This window comes from Pleurodeles waltl, chromosome 10, assembly GCF_031143425.1.
Source record: "Pleurodeles waltl isolate 20211129_DDA chromosome 10, aPleWal1.hap1.20221129, whole genome shotgun sequence".
Classification (NCBI taxonomy): domain Eukaryota; kingdom Metazoa; phylum Chordata; class Amphibia; order Caudata; family Salamandridae; genus Pleurodeles; species Pleurodeles waltl.
This window is the reverse complement of record NC_090449.1, coordinates 125,246,260-125,265,019: the sequence shown is the minus strand read 5'-3', so window position 1 is coordinate 125,265,019 and position 18,760 is coordinate 125,246,260. Positions and strand designations below refer to the sequence as shown.

At 42.9% G+C, this 18,760-nt stretch overlaps 1 protein-coding gene across 2 annotated transcripts in view; it reads left to right on the top strand.

Moving 5' to 3' along the window:
• Positions 1–18,760, top strand: part of CARD11 (caspase recruitment domain family member 11) — a 538,982-nt gene that overhangs the window by 210,043 nt on the left and 310,179 nt on the right. For both annotated transcript variants that reach the window (XM_069209962.1, XM_069209961.1), the window contains exon 6: positions 3,970–4,122. In XM_069209962.1, the coding sequence (XP_069066063.1) occupies positions 3,970–4,122 (153 nt within the window). The remainder of the gene's footprint in view (positions 1–3,969; positions 4,123–18,760) is intronic.

Sequence of the window (18,760 nt, the reverse complement as noted above, 5' to 3'; positions counted from 1 at the left end):
GGCTGGCGATTCCTGTTTACCAAGTGAGAGGTTGCCCCCAGAAGCACCCCAAAGTCTGGCAACGTTGGGCAAACAACAGAGACATTGTCCTGGAGAAAGGTTGCTCCCCTGGTGCCCTTCTAGAGGAGGAAATATGTAAATATGGAGCTGAATGATAGAAAGACTGTTGTATATGACCAATGTGTATGCCCTGTGTAGGTATCGGTGGGGATCTTCTGTGCAAATTGTTTAGTTGTTGTTAATGGGTGTAACCATGCCAATGTCCCTTGTGCATTTTTTCGGCACAAATGGTCATGCAACTGTGCTAAAACCAATAAAATGTGTTATTAATAAGGTGAATGCCTCCTTGAAGGAGGCACAAACTGGGAGTAAAAGATTTGCTTTTCCCAACGGTCCACACTGCATGTGTGCTGCTGCATACCACACGTGCAATGTGTGGAATGTTTCAGAATTTCTTTAAACAGAGGATGTTGTAGAAAACGATATTTTTCTTGTACAAATTCTGTGCTAGACAGAGTGCCCACTCCACTACGCAATGGTGCGAATGTTGTGCATTTTGCTAGCAGTCATTATAATGCTCCTGCGCCTTAGTCTAAAAAAGACTGGCATGTTCGCGCGTCTTTTTAACTGTGGTTAGGCCAGTGGTGGTCCATCCTTTAGGGCAGAGGGGCCACGCCCCCCCCACCTTTTGCCCCTCATGAAGAGTGTCTGTCAGGCTGAACAAAGGTCAGCCTGACAGACACTCTTCATTTTCAGCTCAGACAGCCAGGAGTGAGCCATGCGCGATTTGCGCAGACTCCTGTCTGCCTGAGCTGAACCTTGCTGGGCTGAGGAGGTCACAGCTCCTGAGCTCCTATGGGCTCCGCAAAGGTGCCTCGAGGCCCTCCCCTGGGTGGTGAGGAAAGCGTCACCCATTGACACTCGCCCTGGGTGCTTCAGGTTTAAGCCAGGACGAGTGTCAATCAGTGTCACCTCGTCACAGAGTGGGGTGGGGTCAGCAGTCTCAGTGACCCCATCCCACTCTGTGACGAGGCTGGGACTGAAGCCTTTAGGTCAGCCAATGAGGAAAGGCAGCAGTCCCAACCCTCCTGGGATCTGGAGGCAGAAGGTAAGTGTGTGTGTGTGATGATTAGTGCGTGCGTGCATGTTTGAGTGTTATGAGTGTTGTTAATGGATGTGCGTGCGTGCGTGTGTGTGTGAATGAGTGTGTGTGATCTTTTAAATTGAATGTTTGGTGCGCGCGTGCATGTTTGAATGTTATGAGTGTTAATGGATGTGCATGCGTGCGTGTGTGTGTGAAAGAATGAGTGTGTGTGTGTGTGATGTTTTAAAATGAATGTTTGGTGCGTGTGTGCTTGTTTGAATGGCATGAGTGTTGTTAATGGATGTGCGTGCGTGCGTGCGTGCGTGTCTGTGTGTGAAAGAATAAGTGTGCGTGTGTGTGTGCCCCGCCCGTCCCCCTCTCTCCTATAGCTGCCGGCCGCCACTGGGTTAGGCTTCTGGTATCTCACGTGTCCTAGGATAGTTAAGCCTTCTAAGGACACCTCAAAAGATATGTGTCAGGATGAGGCATTTAACTTGCATGCTGGGTACTTTTTAAAACTCTTAGTCGCGACTACTATATGTTTCTGTCCAACATCTGCTACAGCTTTTGCCCATGCAGTGCCCTCGAGAATGTGAAATGATGCAACCAGCGGAGGGCACACTGATTCGCTACATGAAAAATCCGAGAAAAGGTTCACAATTCTTAGGCCGCATGAAGGGTGTTAGTGCCCAAATTACTGGGATGAACGGATGTGCTTCTGACCGGGACTTTGCCATCAGGTTCTACAAACCTTGATGTTCAGTCGTGGAGGAAAAAACTTTGCAGTAGAGTAACGCAGGTGTCAATCTCCCTGATAGCGTGAAAATACATTAAAACGCTGCACGTCAAGAAACAGGATGCTAGTTTGTTCTGCCACTGCCAAAATACAAGATGCGAGCCTCTCTCAAAGGTTATTGGAATAACCACCACAAAGGCAAAAGAATAACAACATATGACCTGATGTTGGCGTGGTATAAGGCCCTCCTTCGGGCTAACAAGTTCCTTATGGTGTGGTCTGAGTCAGTGGTGGGGACTAAGAGACAAGGATTTCAAACTCTCAAGATTGTGTCATGAGGCATGTCCGTGTTTGGAACAAAATCTGCTTGAGGTGTTCTTAAAATATGTTCCTGTGATTTTAGCGAGCAGTATAAGTTTTTTATAAATTCCCAAACTGATAATAAAAAGTATACAAAGTACGCTATTTGATTAAGAAATCGACCCTTCCACCAGACTCCTCTGTTTTCAGCTTATTGGTTCCAGACTGTCCACTGCACTAACTTGACTGACTCGTCTCTGCCTACATCACTGACAGTGGTCTCCATTGACTCCTGAGGCTACTCTACTGACATCATTGACTCTTGACGTCAGTGAACCTTCACCTCACTTTATCAAATAGTGAACTAATCACACTCCAGTCTATTTGGGTTTCTTCTTCAGGGTCTAAAGTGCTCGCTCATGTTATAACATATCACATATACATTGCACACATACATTTCACCCTTCTCTCTCTTGCTTTCGATTCATCCCTTTGCTGAACTCCTCTTTTCCCTGCCTCCTTCCTCACGATCCAGTCTTCCCTTCTAGTTAAACTTCAGGACTGCCATATAGTGAGAGCAGGCGTGGTTGATGGCCCCATCCGCCACTCTTTTCAGGGCCCTGCTCTGTCATTGCTAAATCTATTTACATATGAAAACGCAGTTGACTGTTTTTGTAATGTAGCCTCAATAAGGCAGAAAAACCGTTGTCACCACTAGGTGGTGTCATAAAACCAGAGAAGGGCCCGCATCACGTTTGCAATCTGAGCCCCACAAAACATTCTGACAAGCCTGCTGCATTCTAATCCGGGCTTCTCCAAGGAGTATCTTGTGAGCTAGTGGTAGCTCTCCAGCTACCACTGAGTAGCTTCCTCTTTGTGCATCCAAGCTTAATAAATTATAAGATTTAGGGCCTGATTTAGAAGTCGGCGGAGGGGAATACTCTGTCACAAATGTGATGGATATCCCGTACGCCATATTGCAATCCCATTCTATCCTTTGAGGATTGGAATATGGCAGACGAGATATCCGTCACATTTGTGACAGAGTACTTCATTGGCTGACATCTAAACCAGGCCCCCTAACTTGGTTTATTTAATACATGTATAGATAATTTGGGAAACGTATGTATGTTCAGAACTCATTAGATGATGTTTGGAGAGAAATAGTTGGATTTCCAAAACATATTTGAAACTGATATCTGAATGCTAAATCATGCTGGTTTGGGGAGACTTATTACTAATATTATTACCATTATGCCACGGATATTGCAGCTGACTGTTATGTTACCCATGTTGAGACATTCCAATTTGATAAAAAAAAGTTTGTAATTTCTGCTGATTCAGCGAGGTCCTTATTACTATCTTGCACTAATGGTCACTCTGTGCACCATAGTAATGAGGACAGGAGTGCCCCAGCACAGGTAATCTTGCACAAAAGTTACCACTAATATTATCTTGTCTGATGTGGACACTATTACACCAACGACATTTGTTAGTATCTCAAGATGATTTTTATTGGACATAAGTAGCTCTTATTAAAAAGGATGGAGACCTCTGTTGTCTTTATTTGAGCTTGTTTTCAAAGTTCTTTTCTACTAATCAGTGCTCTTTCCTGGAAGGCCTGTGGTTTCTTTTTATCTTTTTCTTGTCTTGCTCTAATCTTTTGGGCAGCTTCAGGCAGCGTGTGCCAGTTGTGATAATTAATAAAGTGCCCTGGTTAGTGATGTTTTATGATATCCCACTCCCTACTTTCCTCTGTGTGTGATATTAAAGTAAGACTCTTTTTCCAACACTAACCGAGGTTTCTTCTCCCATCTGTCCTCTTTTCTGGCCTCACGTCTTGCTGCAGGCCGGGAAGCGCAGTCTGCCAGACACTGACAAAGCCATCCTCGACATCCTCGAACACGATCGCCAGGAGGCCCTCGAGGACCGCCACGAGCTGGTGAACAAGATCTTCAACCTGCAGGAAGAGCTTCGCCAGGTGGAAGAGTTACGAGACAAGGTGAGACAAAACAAAACATCTTCTTAAAAACCGTAATAACCTGTATTTTAATGTTATTGAAACATTTTTGATGCCAAGATGCTGAAATATCACTTTGATGAAACGTATAATTTAAAAAAAAATCTTTTGATTTTTAATGATCAATCTATCGGTGGTCCTTGTGCAAGATATGTGATGGTCCTTGTGCAAGAATTGTTTAGAACGACCAACCACTACAATCATGCTTAGAGAGTCAGCTTAAATTTTTGGATTTTGTGCGGCTGCTGTCAGGAATTGTTGGAAGGGCACCGCGCAGAGAGGGTGTGGGGAATAATAATAAGAAAATTTAAAAAGTGCCTACCACTGCCGGGCCTCCATGTTACTGTCACCTCGGTTCTTCTCTTGTTGCTCCCCTCCCCTCCCATTCCAGACGCTTTTCTGATGCTGTTACCCAGGAAGAGAAAAGTGGCAGGATTGGCCTGAGCGGGCTGGAATGCCACTCAGTTAGGGAGTGGGAGCCTGCGCTTGATCTCCACCCAACTGTGAAATACAGCTCGGTGGGGACTTCTAAGTGCACATGTCAGTTTGGACAGCCTCAGAGGGCTGGCCAAACTGACATGTGCACTTAGAATGCACCTGGCACTCTTCCTCCCCCTGGTGACCCGGTGAATGGCTCCGTCCCGCCCTACATTCGGCAGACTGGGAAGGCGGGAAAAATAAAATGATATTAGAACATTGGAACGTTGGCAGCTCCATTGAAAACAATGGAGTGCTCCGGGCTGTTATTGGCTGGTAAAAGCCCGGAGCGCCAACATTCCAATCTTCTTTGTTCACAGCAACAGCTGTGAACAAAGCCTCACGGAGCCTGAGGGGATTTTAATCCCCCCTGGTTCCGTGAAGCCTTTGTTTTATTTATGAGAACATTCTGCCCTCAAATGGCAGACTGTTCTAATAGCCTTAGAACCCGCTGTAGCGGGCTCTACCAGCTATTAAAGGCCATCTCCCTATTAAAGGCCCGAGCCGAAGGCTCGGGCCTTTAACGCCGGAGCGGGCCTTTAATAGCTGGTAGAGCCCGCTACGGCGGGTTCCAAGGCTATAGTAAAATACTTTTATTATCATTCTATTTTTCTGCTTTTTGCTGCCTTTCAGTAGTGGGGCGATGCTCCGCGGCCATAGCAGAGGGACTGCTCCTGAACCCTATGCATTCTGGACGTTGTAGTCTTGTTTTGCTTCCTTTGATCTATTTAGACAAACATATCTGTAAACAATGGTTTGTAGGTGAAAGGTTCTGGCCTGGAGAACATGATCTCGACTAAGGAGGTCACCATACGTATGTTGTCTCCAGGGCTTGCTGAGTGCCAGTTAATTGATAGTTTTTGTTCTGTTTTAGGTAAAAATATATAACTGAGTGTAGATTTACTTTTCTTAACTCCACATGTGTACTTTAGATATGTATATCATCAGTGTACATCGATGTGGAGTAAGGAGTAAATAAATCTATATTGCCTACATGTGATCACCTTCTCAATATTGTAACAATTGATATTCTGGTTGCAATAAATGGTTCAGACAATTTTAAAAACTCATAGTAGAATACCATGAGCCATATTGTACTCAAGGCGTAGTGTCACTGTTTGTGTCATGGCACACCTTGAAGAGGTGTGGCAAACAATGACATCGCAACCCATTACATAAAATCTGCTGCCTCGGGCAGTGCATTAGTGAAAAGAATGGTTATTTGAAGCAGCTGTGCATATGCCACCTGGCCTGCACTTCAAGTGACTGCACCCGATTTCAAAGGGGATGTTTGAGAGTTCCATGGGACCCACTTTTCCATCTTTCAGAGGGAGACCTTGTCGGAGGCATACTCACTGTGTGCCACCTCTTTGTGGTGAACATTCAGTGCACCTCCTGATGGCTTCCTTGCCTTTATGCCCATGCATATAATATGGTGTGGGTGAAAGACATAGGTCCCGATTCTGACTTTAGCAGCCACACCACCAGCCAGTTGCGGCCAGGAATAGGCAGCCAAGACAGCGGTATCTTGACCGCCGAATTCTGACCAAATAGTGGGTCTGGCAGCGTGTTGGTGCCACAGTCATGGCTGCAGCACGCTTCAGCTATAGTGATTGCCTGAAGCAAATGACAACCATGCTACGGGGCTGCCAGCCACTCAGGCGCACTGTGCCCCTAGAAAGTGAGACATTGTGTGCACCAATCAGCCAGCATTGTGGGGCTGTGAGTGAGCTTTAGAAGGTCAGCAGAAAGGCAGGTCCTGATCAGCCCTGCGGCTGATATGGCGGGCCCGCGCCATTGCCCATCTCCACTGCCACTGCTGTGGTAGCAGCAATGTCGTCAGTGGTGTCACTGCCATTGTCATTATCGGGGATGTGGACCACCGAGAAGGCGGTCTAACTACCGAAAATGTGATGACAGGACTTTTCCCACTGTCATCATAATTGGCCCAATAGTGTTTCCCATATTTGCATGGTGTGATGCCCGCTATGCAGATAAAGAATTCTCTCCTTAAAATAGTGTCAGCAATGTATGTGTGCCAGCGCTATCTGTATTACTAAAGGGATCCGACAAGCATCTGTGGCCCCTTCTTCAATACTGAATTACCCTGTGAGCGCAGAAAACAGGCACACACGTGCCCAATCATCCCTGGAGCACTGTATGTTATTCCACTCCATACTGTCACATTTTGTCCTGTGAGTCTTAAGAACCTGGTCAGATGTCTTGGTGGCACGTAAAATTGGTTATACTAGTCCATTTTTTCCCAAAGATTAGTTGCTGGCTGTGTTCAAATCTAGTCCAAGTATTTGCTTTATTTTGTAGGTATCACCCAAAGTAGGTTTTTTATAGTGATTATAAAATGTGTTTTCCTCTCTGAATGTACTTTTTTTAGTTGAATACAGACAAATTCCATAAAGAATATTATAGTTTTAATTGCAATGCTGTTATTGTAAAGTTATTACACTGGATTTATTTGTTGATTCAGTTTATTTCAGCTCCTTATGTGTGTGAAAGTTCCACATTTGTTATAATTTCAGGCCTTTCAGTGAAATGGATAAATAGCAAGCCGGATTTCATGTTTCTGTATCCTTGGGATTGTCCTCGTATAGGTGACTTGAATAATCTAAATTCAAAAACACTCTAATAAAGAGCTGCCACCTTTACACACATTCTGAGAAGGTTGAGGACATTCTCCGTAATCTTGACTGTGTCAGTGGTGACCTCTGCCAATATTGCGAGAAGTCAGATTCTGTCAGAATTTGCCGCAGATCGATCTCCATTTCCTTGCTTTACTGTCCTTTATCTGTTGGCCTGTGCTCCCGGACAGATTTTAGGTATATGGTTTCCTGTTTCGGAGCTGTGTGTGTCAGCTTAAACAGAACTGACATGCATTTCCCACAGTCGGCTGTCAAGCGTGCATTACAAGGAGTATTACGTGTATCAATAATTAGAAGGAATTTAAGGAGAGTGTTAATCAGTATGATCGACAGTATCACTACCCAGACAGATTTAGCTGTGTATCTAGGATCAAAGTGTCAGCACGTGGGATTTAAAACAAGCTACTTCTAGCATATGTCTCTCTGACTTGGGCAGTAATATTCTTAGAATTGGAGGTCTCCTGCATTATCAATTAACACACACTATGCCCCTTCTAATCGAATCACCAACATGTTTTTCGTGATTCAAAGTTTGCTGAACTCGCACATTCAAAATTGAAGGTAATATCCCCATCTTTCAATTTAATCTAATAGCCATGTTTCTCAATGCATGTTTATGTACCTATTTAGGCAGTCCAATTCCCCATTCCCCCAGCATGCTAAGCACTAAAGCTCGGTAAGTAGCAGTGTGGATTTTCACTTGGCTGTGGTGCCCTATATGCAGGAGCAATGTAGAACTGGCCTGCCTATGGCATGTCACACACAGAGGACTTTAAATCTAGCTAATCATGGTGATGTTTATGTTGGGACTATGAGAAACTGGCTTAGCTATGGGGATGTCATATAGTCTCAATGTGTGTATAATGACCTGGCTATAATGCATCACAAGTTAGAGCAATGTGGAGCTGACTTAGGTTTTACTTACTGGGCCATTGAGGATACTGGCATGTGTATGGTGCTGTTTTACCTACTAGTACATTTGTAAAATCTAGAACAGCAATAACACATTACATACCATAAAATATGGAAGCTGGCATCAAGCACTATTTGTAATGTGTTGGATAATTCTTCCATGCAGGGCATGAGCCCAGGATTTCTGACATTGGAGCATAATAGTAACATAAATCAAAATGAAAAACATCCCTAGGACCATAAACCACCACTGGAGACAGTTAGTTGGGCACAATAGGAAGTCCTGGCCTATTTGTTAATGTCTGATTACCCCTGACAGACTTCCATATTGAACAGAAATCTGGAACATTTTAGTAGCATCCTAATAAAATTGGTCCCACCTTGAACATTCAAACCAGCATCAACAATCTATTGAAATGTTATGGACGTTTGAAGGCAGTGCCTTGACATGTAGCGTGACAAATTCTAAGGTTCTATTTCATTTTCTGGCACATACATTTTAATGGAGTAAAGTATTTGAAACTGGTGTTATGGCTCTTGGTGTAGTATTATCTGTAGGCTTTCTTTCATGCGGGCACCAGTGCATACCTATTGCTTCTCCTATGGCAGACATATCCTACCGTGAATGTTGTGTTTTGTGTCAGAGGCAGATCCTTATAGGCACATCTATGATATGCTTCAACAGAGAACTATTGATTCTGAGAAATATTTTAATGTTAGAGTTTAGTGAGGCACCTAAAGCGATCACCATTGGTTAATTTGGTGTATCTTCATTTGTTTCAGTATTCATATGGCTGACATGATGCACCTGATATTAAGGGTTGGAAATGAATATGTATGCACATTCATCCTATTGATGTAGTCAGCACTTATCTGTACATGCTGTTGCCACTACAACGATAAAAATATGTTTATAAATAAGACTGCTGGAGTGCTGCATTAGTTCTTCAGCATGGTGCTATTTGGCATCGTCTTACCAAACTGTCTTTTAGATGAAACATCTGAATATCCCTGAAGAAAGTTAGGGTAATTTGCTATAATCACTCATTGTTTTGGATTACCAATACAGCCTTGCCAAGGCAACTGTGAGTCTAGAACAGTGTTTCCCAAATGTGGGTCAGGACTCACTCTTGAGCCACGAGTCATAAATGAAGAAGCCTTTAAATTCTGTATTTATTTTGTCACATTTGCTGCCCTTCACACTCAAAGGTAAAATGTCAGGATATGTCTTCTGACAAATTGATGATTTTTTTCAACGTTGTGATTGGTGTTTACAAACTCATCTCACCTTCCAGTCAGAGAAAGAAAAGTAAAGTTAATTATGTGACAATCTTGCTGAGGTACAGGAAGTGACAAAGGGAAGGCAGTAGGGCATCATTTTTGTAACACACAACAAAATGTAAATAACCTTAAGTAAACTGTACACTTTCAGGCGTTAAGAAAGCAAAAAGTGTGATGAAAACAAAGATTTTAATAGGATCAAAACCGATCAAGTCACATTACTCTGTGATGCACAAATGATGCATATTGACTAAAACCCGATTTCCACAAAATAGCATTTGTGTGCAATACAGTGTATCTGTAAAACTGTATGTCTGCTCAAATTAAGTGACATTTTATATGGAAAACAAACTATCAATTAAAGACAGTGCCCTCCCACACAGTGCTTAGTTACATTAGAACATCATCCACCTCATGTCCATTAAAGCTAGGTGGCTTGTGTAAAAATGTGGTTGTAATTGTAAAGAGTTTGGGAAGCTCTGACCTACAACGGTGTCTAGGCACTGCCACCCAGGCACTTATTGAACTAGGTGTATCTACATGGATACTGCAGTAAGAGAAGAGGAGTAAGTCACATACCTCATCTGAGAAAGCTACATGTTTTTAATATGCAGGCTGAAGGGCCAACCATCCACATATGCATAAAGATCTAGCTTTCTGCCTAATTTAATGTAATTCTGTTCTGCCTTCTTTTCCTGTGCCTAAAATTCCTATCAGAAATTGCATGGGGAAAATGTGTTTTGATACACACCTTTTTTCTCAGCCCTCCCTTGACGGATTACCTGGATAGTTTCCAGAAAGGAGCAAAGGAGGACTAACTGTTTTTTTTGGGGTAAGTGACATGAAGATTTCTCAAATGGCACCAAAGATATTAGCAGGTCAAAAACTCTATTCCTAAGGAAAGTCTACCTAAACTAGAGCTGCACCATGGCTACTGCCCCTGTGTAATATATATGTGTTTGTGTATGCATGTGTGTGTGTTTGTTTGTGTCTATAGTTTGTCTATATTGTTTATATACATATGTATATAGAAAATATCTTCATAGAAAACAATTACAAAATGAATTATGTTTGAGGCTCATTCACATAATCCACTGAAATTCACCTTTTATATTTAAGAAAGCAAATAAAACACAATGTGAGTCACAGTTGGCCACTATGAGAAAAATACTTAATTAAAGTATAAAATGATGGATGATCATGAATTATGCTGTGTGTTGTGTGCGTTGTTAAACAGAATTGACATTTGAGTGGTTAAACGTGTTTGAGCCTCAAACATAACTCTATTTTTAACTGTGTATGTTTTCAGTGAATTTCACTGTTTTTATGACTTCCTTAATTTACATTTCCTGTAGTTCACAGCCTTTGGCCATTTGCAGTAGGTCCTGCAGCCAGGCCATGCTCCTAACCCACCGTGGCTGCTCAATTCACGCAGTGCACGTCTCGCCTGAACACTATGAGGGTTGGCTATATGGACGTGCCCTGTGCCCAGCCCACAGTGACAAACCAACTCCCACTGAACATGGATTGTCATTTACCCATTCTATGCTATTTAGAGCGTTTGATCAGGCCCATGCCCAACCATGTTTGGTTGTTGTCTTATTTGTTGTAATGCTTGCCTGGCCTTCAACCTGGCTATTTATCCATTTCCTTAAGATTAATTGAACAGTGCCAACACATCTGCTCAGAACTTGCATAACCAGCCGTAAGCTACAAACAGTGGCAAATATATTAGCAGAAGAACACTTAATTTACCCATGCAAAATTCTGTGCAGATCCATCAGACAGTACAAAAGTTATTAGAAAATCTAAAATATGTTGGCCCACTTACTACCTCCTGCTTCATTGAATCTGCACAAAGCTTGAAAGACCATGCTGGGTGTAACTTGAGACTGCCTGCCACATTTTATGCAGATTCAATTCAGTGATAAATTTGTAAGTGATTGCCTCTCCTTGTATCGTTGCCCTCTATTGATGGATTTGCAGAAACAGAAACAAACCTGCCAAGCTTCCACAAAGTTTTGTGAAGATTCATCACACAGTGCCAAACTTATTAATACATTAACACTCCCTCCTTTTTAATTGTCCCTGTGTTTATGCATATGCACAAATTCAAAAATATCAGTAGGAACCCGATTGAATAAAGCGTCTGCCCACATTCCGTCAGATTCGCAGACTGTGTCAAAAAAGTTAAGGAAATTAAGAAATGTTTTTAAATGCCAGGATTTAAAAATGTGTTAATGCCCTCAAGCCACACAGCACCCTTCTAAAATGCATAAATCTGACAAACTACTGAAAGGATTTTCAAATCAAAAAACACACAGGGGGTCATTACGACCCTGGCAGCCGGCGGTACACTGACGGTAACACAGCCAACAGGCTGGCGGTGTTCCGCCAGTGTATTATGACCGTGGCGCATTAGCCACGGCCATACCGCCGGCCCCTCCACTTGACTGCCAGGCTTCCGCCAGGCGGTCATAATCCCCAACCGCCAGCCTGTCCATGGCTGTAAACACCGCCATGGAAAGGCTGGCGGTAAGGAGGACTCAGGGTGCCCCTGGGGGCCCCTGCACTTGGCATGAGCAGTGCAGGGGCCTCCAGGCACAGCCCCATCGTGCACTTCACTGCCCGAATTTCGTGCAGTGAAATGCGCGATGGGTGCTGCTGCACCCGCTGCACATCAACATTGCCTCCGGCTCTATTATGAGCCGGCGGCAATGTTGATGTGACTTTTCTGCTGGGCCAGTGGACGGAAACGCTGTTTCCGTCCGCTGGCCCAGCGGAAATGTCAAAATAGGGAGCCACCAATACTGCCGAAGTCGTAATGAGGGCCATAATTTCTGAGTAACGTTCTGCATTCATGCTAACTTTGGTGTGAATTAGTTTAGCAATTTTTGCTCTGTCGTTGGGCAAGGAATTCTATTAGATGGGAATTGAATATACTTTTTCCGCACCTCACCATAACTTTTTCCCCATGGAAGTTTCAAACGAAAATTAACATGCTGAAACTAAGCTGATGGAGTAAGTAAATTCCCATACTTGGTGCATATCTGTCTACAGGGTCAAAGATTATAGAAAAAAAAAATACTCTCCAATTAAAACACACTCTATTGCCTTCTGACCAGAAGTAAGCAACAAGTGGTTTCCCGTAAGAAGATAGATAAAAAAAATAGAGAAGAAGCACGTAGAGAAAAAAGGAAACTGCGGAGGCAGCCCAACAATATATCACTGGTGGAGGAAATAAGATAATTAAGAAGGGCTCATAACAATCAATTTGGTGTATTATATGGGACCAAATGCAGAAGCAATGCAATGCATAGTGCACTTCAAAACTGGCAAAGAAAATCACTGGCTTAAAATATGGTTATATGTCAATAATCTGAAGTCCAATAAATGTGACAAAAGAGGAAATGATTTACATTTGAGCTTTGGAGAAGCACATAAATTAACTGTGTGTCATCATTTTCTCCCCTTGTTTTGCATATAAGGCCTTACTGCACCTTGCATTGAGGTTAGACTAGGTATAGTGGAAAATATTAAGGTCAGGAGAGTAAATGGTGCCCGAACTCAACCAAATATTGACCAAACTTTATAAAAGACACTTGGGGCCTCAATATGAGGCTGGCAGTCTTGAGACCGCCAGCCTCACTGTGGTGGTAAGGACCACTGCTACTGTGGTGGTCTGACCGCCACATTAAGACCCTGGCAGTTAGATCCATGATCCTGATGGGCTGGGGTGGCGGGGATTGCAAACAACCAGCGCTGCACTGTTGATTTCGACCTTGTTCTACCCCAGTCTTTTCATGGCGGTTTTACCACCATAAAAAGGCTGGTGTAGAATCGGTGCCGGGGGCACAGGAGGACCCCTACACTGCCCATACACTTGGCATGGGCAGTGCAGGGGTCTTTCTGCCCAGCACCAATGCAATGTTCACCGTCTGCTGTGCAGACAGTGAACATTGCGAAGGTGCTGGTGCACCCTGCAGCAGGAGCATTGCCGAAGGCTCAATTACAAACCAGCGACAATGCTGCCACCTGTTTCCCAGCTGCGAGCCCAGCAGGAAACACCTAATGGGTCTGACAGGGAGGTAGCCAGTGTAGCAGCAACCTTCCTGTTGGAAGTTCGGCGGACGGTTCAAATCTTCTGCCAAACTCCTACTCAGGCCCTCTGAGTCTTAGCCACAGAGGTCACTTTCCCTACTTATTTAGTGACCGAAAACATCCATAATTTCAAAAAAAGGTCCCACTTCCACTTGTCTAGCTACCAAAAGAGATAATTCTAAAGGACTCCTTTACAAGAAATTGACTCATCGGCCCGATGCGTCAGATTTCTTGCTCTGCCCAATGATTCCCTAATGATGACATGGAAGCACTGTTATTACTATTCAGAGCTCCATGGTGCATGGTTTTACAGATGCATCAGAAATTCTGATGCATCTTTGGTGCTAAACTGACACATTGCTGGACTAGCATTAAAAAATTATGCGATTCCAGCAAAGTGAGGAAGGCTCCCATAGGCAAAAGTCCTGCGTCAGTTTAACATCTGCTCTGAGCAGGCATTAAAAATTTGATGCACTGAAGTTGATGAAGGACCCAGTGAAATATTGTAAATTTCACAGTGTCAGTTCAGCGTGTGTTTTTGCCCAGGAAGGACTCCCTTGCATACATTATACCTGGCGCACGTGAAATGTAACACTGGCCCAATGCGTCAGTTTGTAAATCTGGAGCAGTGTAAAGCACTGCTTAGCACTACCACACTGTAAAATAATTGATACAACAGTGGTGCAAAAACCTTGGAAGTTAGGCCCTAGGTGTTATGCTAGGATGTATGACTGGAAGAACTGGAAAGCTGCTTCAGAGCTACTAGTATGGCCTGCAAGCAAATTGTGGAACTACATGCAAAATCCTGGCTCCATCAACTGTATTCAGTACTCCCTCTATATCAGAAGCATGTTATTACATATGAGTGTTTTGGAATTTAGGGTCACTCTTGAGAATGGCAACAAAGAGCTGCAAAGAAGCAAGGTTTGGGACTAATTTGGAGAGTATCACAGGTATTTTGTGTAAAAAAAAGCTTCAAAGCACATAAGAGACAATGGGAGTCATTCTGACCCCGGCGGGCGGCAGGCGCCGCCCGCCGGGCGGAAACCGCCAAAAGACCGCACCGCGGTCAAATGACCGCAGCGGTCATTCTAACTTTCCCGCTGGGCCGGCAGGCGATCTCCAAAAGATCGCCCGCCGGCCCAGCGGGAAAGCCCCTGCAAAGAGGAAGCCGGCTCCGAATGGAGCCGGCGGATTTGCAGGGGTGCGACGGGTGCAGTGGCACCCGTAGCGATTTTCAGTGTCTGCAAAGCAGACACTGAAAATCTTTGTGGGGCCCTGTTAGGGGGCCCCTGCACTGCCTATGCCAGTGGCATGGGAAGCCCCGACACCCGTTCCCGCCAGCCTGGTTCTGGCGTTGTAAACCGCCAGAAACAGGCTGGCGGGAAGGGGGTCGGAATCCCCATGGCGGCGCTGCAAGCAGCACCGCCATGGAGGATTCCCTGGGCCAGGGGTAAACCGGCGGGAAACCGCCGGTTCCCCTTTTCTGACCGCGGCTTTACCGCCGCGGTCAGAATGGACCGGGAAGCACCGCCAGCCTGTTGGCGGTGCTTCCTCTGCCCTCCACCCTGGTGGTTTCAAACCGCCAGGGTCGGAATGAGGGCCAATATGCAAGACACAATACAAGTTGGAGGAATAAAATATTAGCAAACCATGAGGTAAGTCTCAGAGATACAAGTAGTAACCAAAGCAGTGACATCTACAAAGATTCAAATAAGCCTTTGTGTAAAATAGGAGGGGTAGGTGGATTAGCACCCATGTTATTCGGTCACTGTGCATGAGACTTTCAAGGAAGTTTGTCTGAGGTCAGAATATAATCACCAAAGTTGAGCAACCAGGCAGTATTAATTCTCTAATATGTGGATTACTTTGTCCTCTTGGACGGGACTAATGTCAGTCTACAACAGGTACTGACAGTACTTAACATTTACTGTAATGCAAACAAGTTAACAGTTTATATAGAAACACAGGATTTGTATTGTCTGGTCAGAAAGAAGATCAGGCAAAGAGATGGTACTTTATGGATCTGCCATTAATATAGAAACACAGGGTTTTTAATCTTTGATCAGAAAGAAGGTAAACCAAAAAGAGGTTATTTCATGGGTCTAAGGTGAAGTGTGTAGCCTTTTTTACATTCTTGGGGCTGGTCTGAAGAGAAGAAGGCAATTACCACCAGTTAGCTGCATTTAAGACATTGGTGACAGTACTGAGGTTTGCTCTACATATTGTTTATTCATGGACCTTACTGGATTGTCATTCACTCCAAAATTAAGAGTGATTAAAGGAAAACTGATGCTCTCACAAATCTATGAATTAGAATCCTACTCAGATATACTGACAAATTCATTGGAAGTTATACAATGTAGCACTTCCAGACTAACATTTGGATGAACACAATAGTAAAAGCTCAAACTAGGTTAGATGTTGGTCTTACCAAACAGGACTATTGCTTTGGAAGCTAGTTTCCTAAACCACTTGGTTTATTATACAGAGAATGTTTTTGGGCTTCTTAGAATCATTGTTTGAGAATGAATTGTCACATACAGAATAGTCTCAACAAAACCTTAGTTACTGTACTTGATGAAATGAAATAGTAGAAAACATAACTAAGATGGGATGCGTTCATCTTGTATCAGCACTTAGAAAATTACTGCTGCATGGATAACAAGCATATCTTTTGAAGAAGATTATGGAGAATTTGCAAGGGTAAACTGCCATAGTTATAGACTTTATAATGCATGCCTTTAACATGTATGCTTTTTTATCATGCATCCTTTACCACTCAAGGTAAGTACAGTTTAAGGTGATGTAAGTTAAATATCTATCTATCTATCTATCTATCTATCTATCTATCTATCTATCTATCTATCTATCTATCTATCTGTCTATCTATCTGCCTGTCTATCTATCTCTATGTGCATGTATTTGTGTGTCTTTGTAATTTTACAATATGTTTTTTTCTTTTTGGGGGGCTCAATCTCCTCTCCTTTTTTAAATATTTGTTTTTCTAGATTGAGGGTGAACCTTCCAACCCCACTTTTTAAATGTCCTTTACCACCCTATGCCCCTACCCACCCCTAAACCCTAAAAATACCTTTACCATCCTATACGCTGACCCATCCCAAAATCCTAAAATTTCACTTATCACCCTATACCACTACTCATCCCAAACATTAAAATTGCCATTACCACCCTATACCCTTACCCACCCCATAACCCTAAAAATATCCTTACCACCCTATACCCCGTCCCACCCCTAGACTCTAAAAGTGTCCTTATCACCCTATACCCCTACCCATCCCAAAACCCTAAAAATGACCCATTTATATAAACAAATGTTAATCATTAGCTATAGTTAGGGAAACTTTACGTATTCTTTCTGGACAAACCAAACTTAAGCTTCTCAAACATTAGAAATTCTGAGGTTATACCTCATATTTAACTTTTACATGAACCGAAGGAGAGGGCCTTTAACAAGGGAGCAGGACTTTAATGCTGGTATAGCCCGGCTAATTAGAACATTCTGCCACTAGAGGGCAGAATGCTCTAATAAATAAAACAAAGGCCCCTTGGTTCTGTGAGGCCTTTGTTTACAGGTGTTGCTGTGTGACTAACAGTGGAATGTTGGAGCTCTGGGCTTCTACCAGCCAGTAGAAGCCTGGAGCACTCCATTGTTTTTAATGGAGCTCCCAGAATTCCAATATTCTTATATACCTTTATTTATTCTTTCTATACAAACCAAACTTACACTACACAAAATATTACTGTTGTCAACTTGCTAGCCACAGTACATTAACTATAACCTGCTACTATACCAAGAACACTGTTTTATAAATCATTTCATTAGATATGTCATGAGTCTTGTTATGAATGCTGTGATTTAACATGCTATAAGTGATGTAATATGAAAGGGTATAAGCAATGCATAGAAAAGGCACACGTTAAAGTTAATGTATTTAACTTTCCCTCACTCACCAATGTAGGAGAAGCAAGAGGTTTGCAAAGTCTTGTGGATATTACAGAGTAGAAACAACCACTCTGCCGTTACAGTTAGGACCCCCAGAGATGGAAATTCTTCTATTTATCGGTCTGGAATAATTTTGCACTCAACTGACAAATCTCCATGAAACTTTGCAGACCTATTGCTTTTTCTACATTAGTAGAATATGCAAAGTTTGGTGGTGATTAGTTAAGGAGGTGCAAAGAAAAGGGGGTTCCCAAAACATGTTTTTCCATCAATGCATTTTCTAAAGGGCCAGATGTATCAAATATTTTTGCGATCGCAAACTGCCCAACAGGCTGTTTGCTATCACAAAAATGCATTTGGTATGTATCAAGTCCAATTCGGCGTTCGGTAACTTGTTACTAAATCGTAAATTGGAATTGCGAGTACATACCGATTCGGTATTAGGAAGGGGCTTGTCAAGGGCGTTCCTTCCTAATACCGAATTGCAGAGGTATGTATGAATGTTTTGTGACCCAAATGCAGTCGCAAAACATTCGCATTTTACCGCCTATTGAAAGTGGATTGTAACCCATTCGCAATCTGAGCACAGGGGGCCACCATCCCTGTGATTGTAGCCATTTGCAATGGGTCGCAAATTGCGACCTACCTCATGAATATTAATGAGGTAGGTCCATTTGCGTGCCCTTGCGAATCACTATATGAAACTCCTGGAGTTTCTTACATTCAAATTGCGATTACTTAATTGTGATTCGCAGGAAAATGAAAGTTGGTATTGGAAATCATGATAATCTGGCCCTTTATAAACAGAAATAACAGGAAAACGTCAGTGTGGATTTCTCATGAAACTTGGCCGGAATATAGATTATGTTTTGGAAAGGATCCTTTTGCTATTTCATGCAAATCCATTCAGTAGTTTTGTAGTTATAGGGTACATAATCTTAGTGATATCTCAGGCCATGGTATGGTGTGGTAATTTCAGAATATACTGCATTGCTTGACGATGACAAGGCTGTATATGATTGTTTAATGACTGCCTTTACAAAAGTTAAAGGCAGTCATCTTGTATAGACCACATTTTGGCTTTGGTCTGGGTTAGGGCCTTAGATATTGATAAATAGTAAGTGTTATTGTTGTTCCCGATTTTTTACCCCTTTACTGAAGTGACAATTGGTATGGAAAAATATTTATATTTTTCTATATATTTCTAAAAATGGTAACAGAGTAC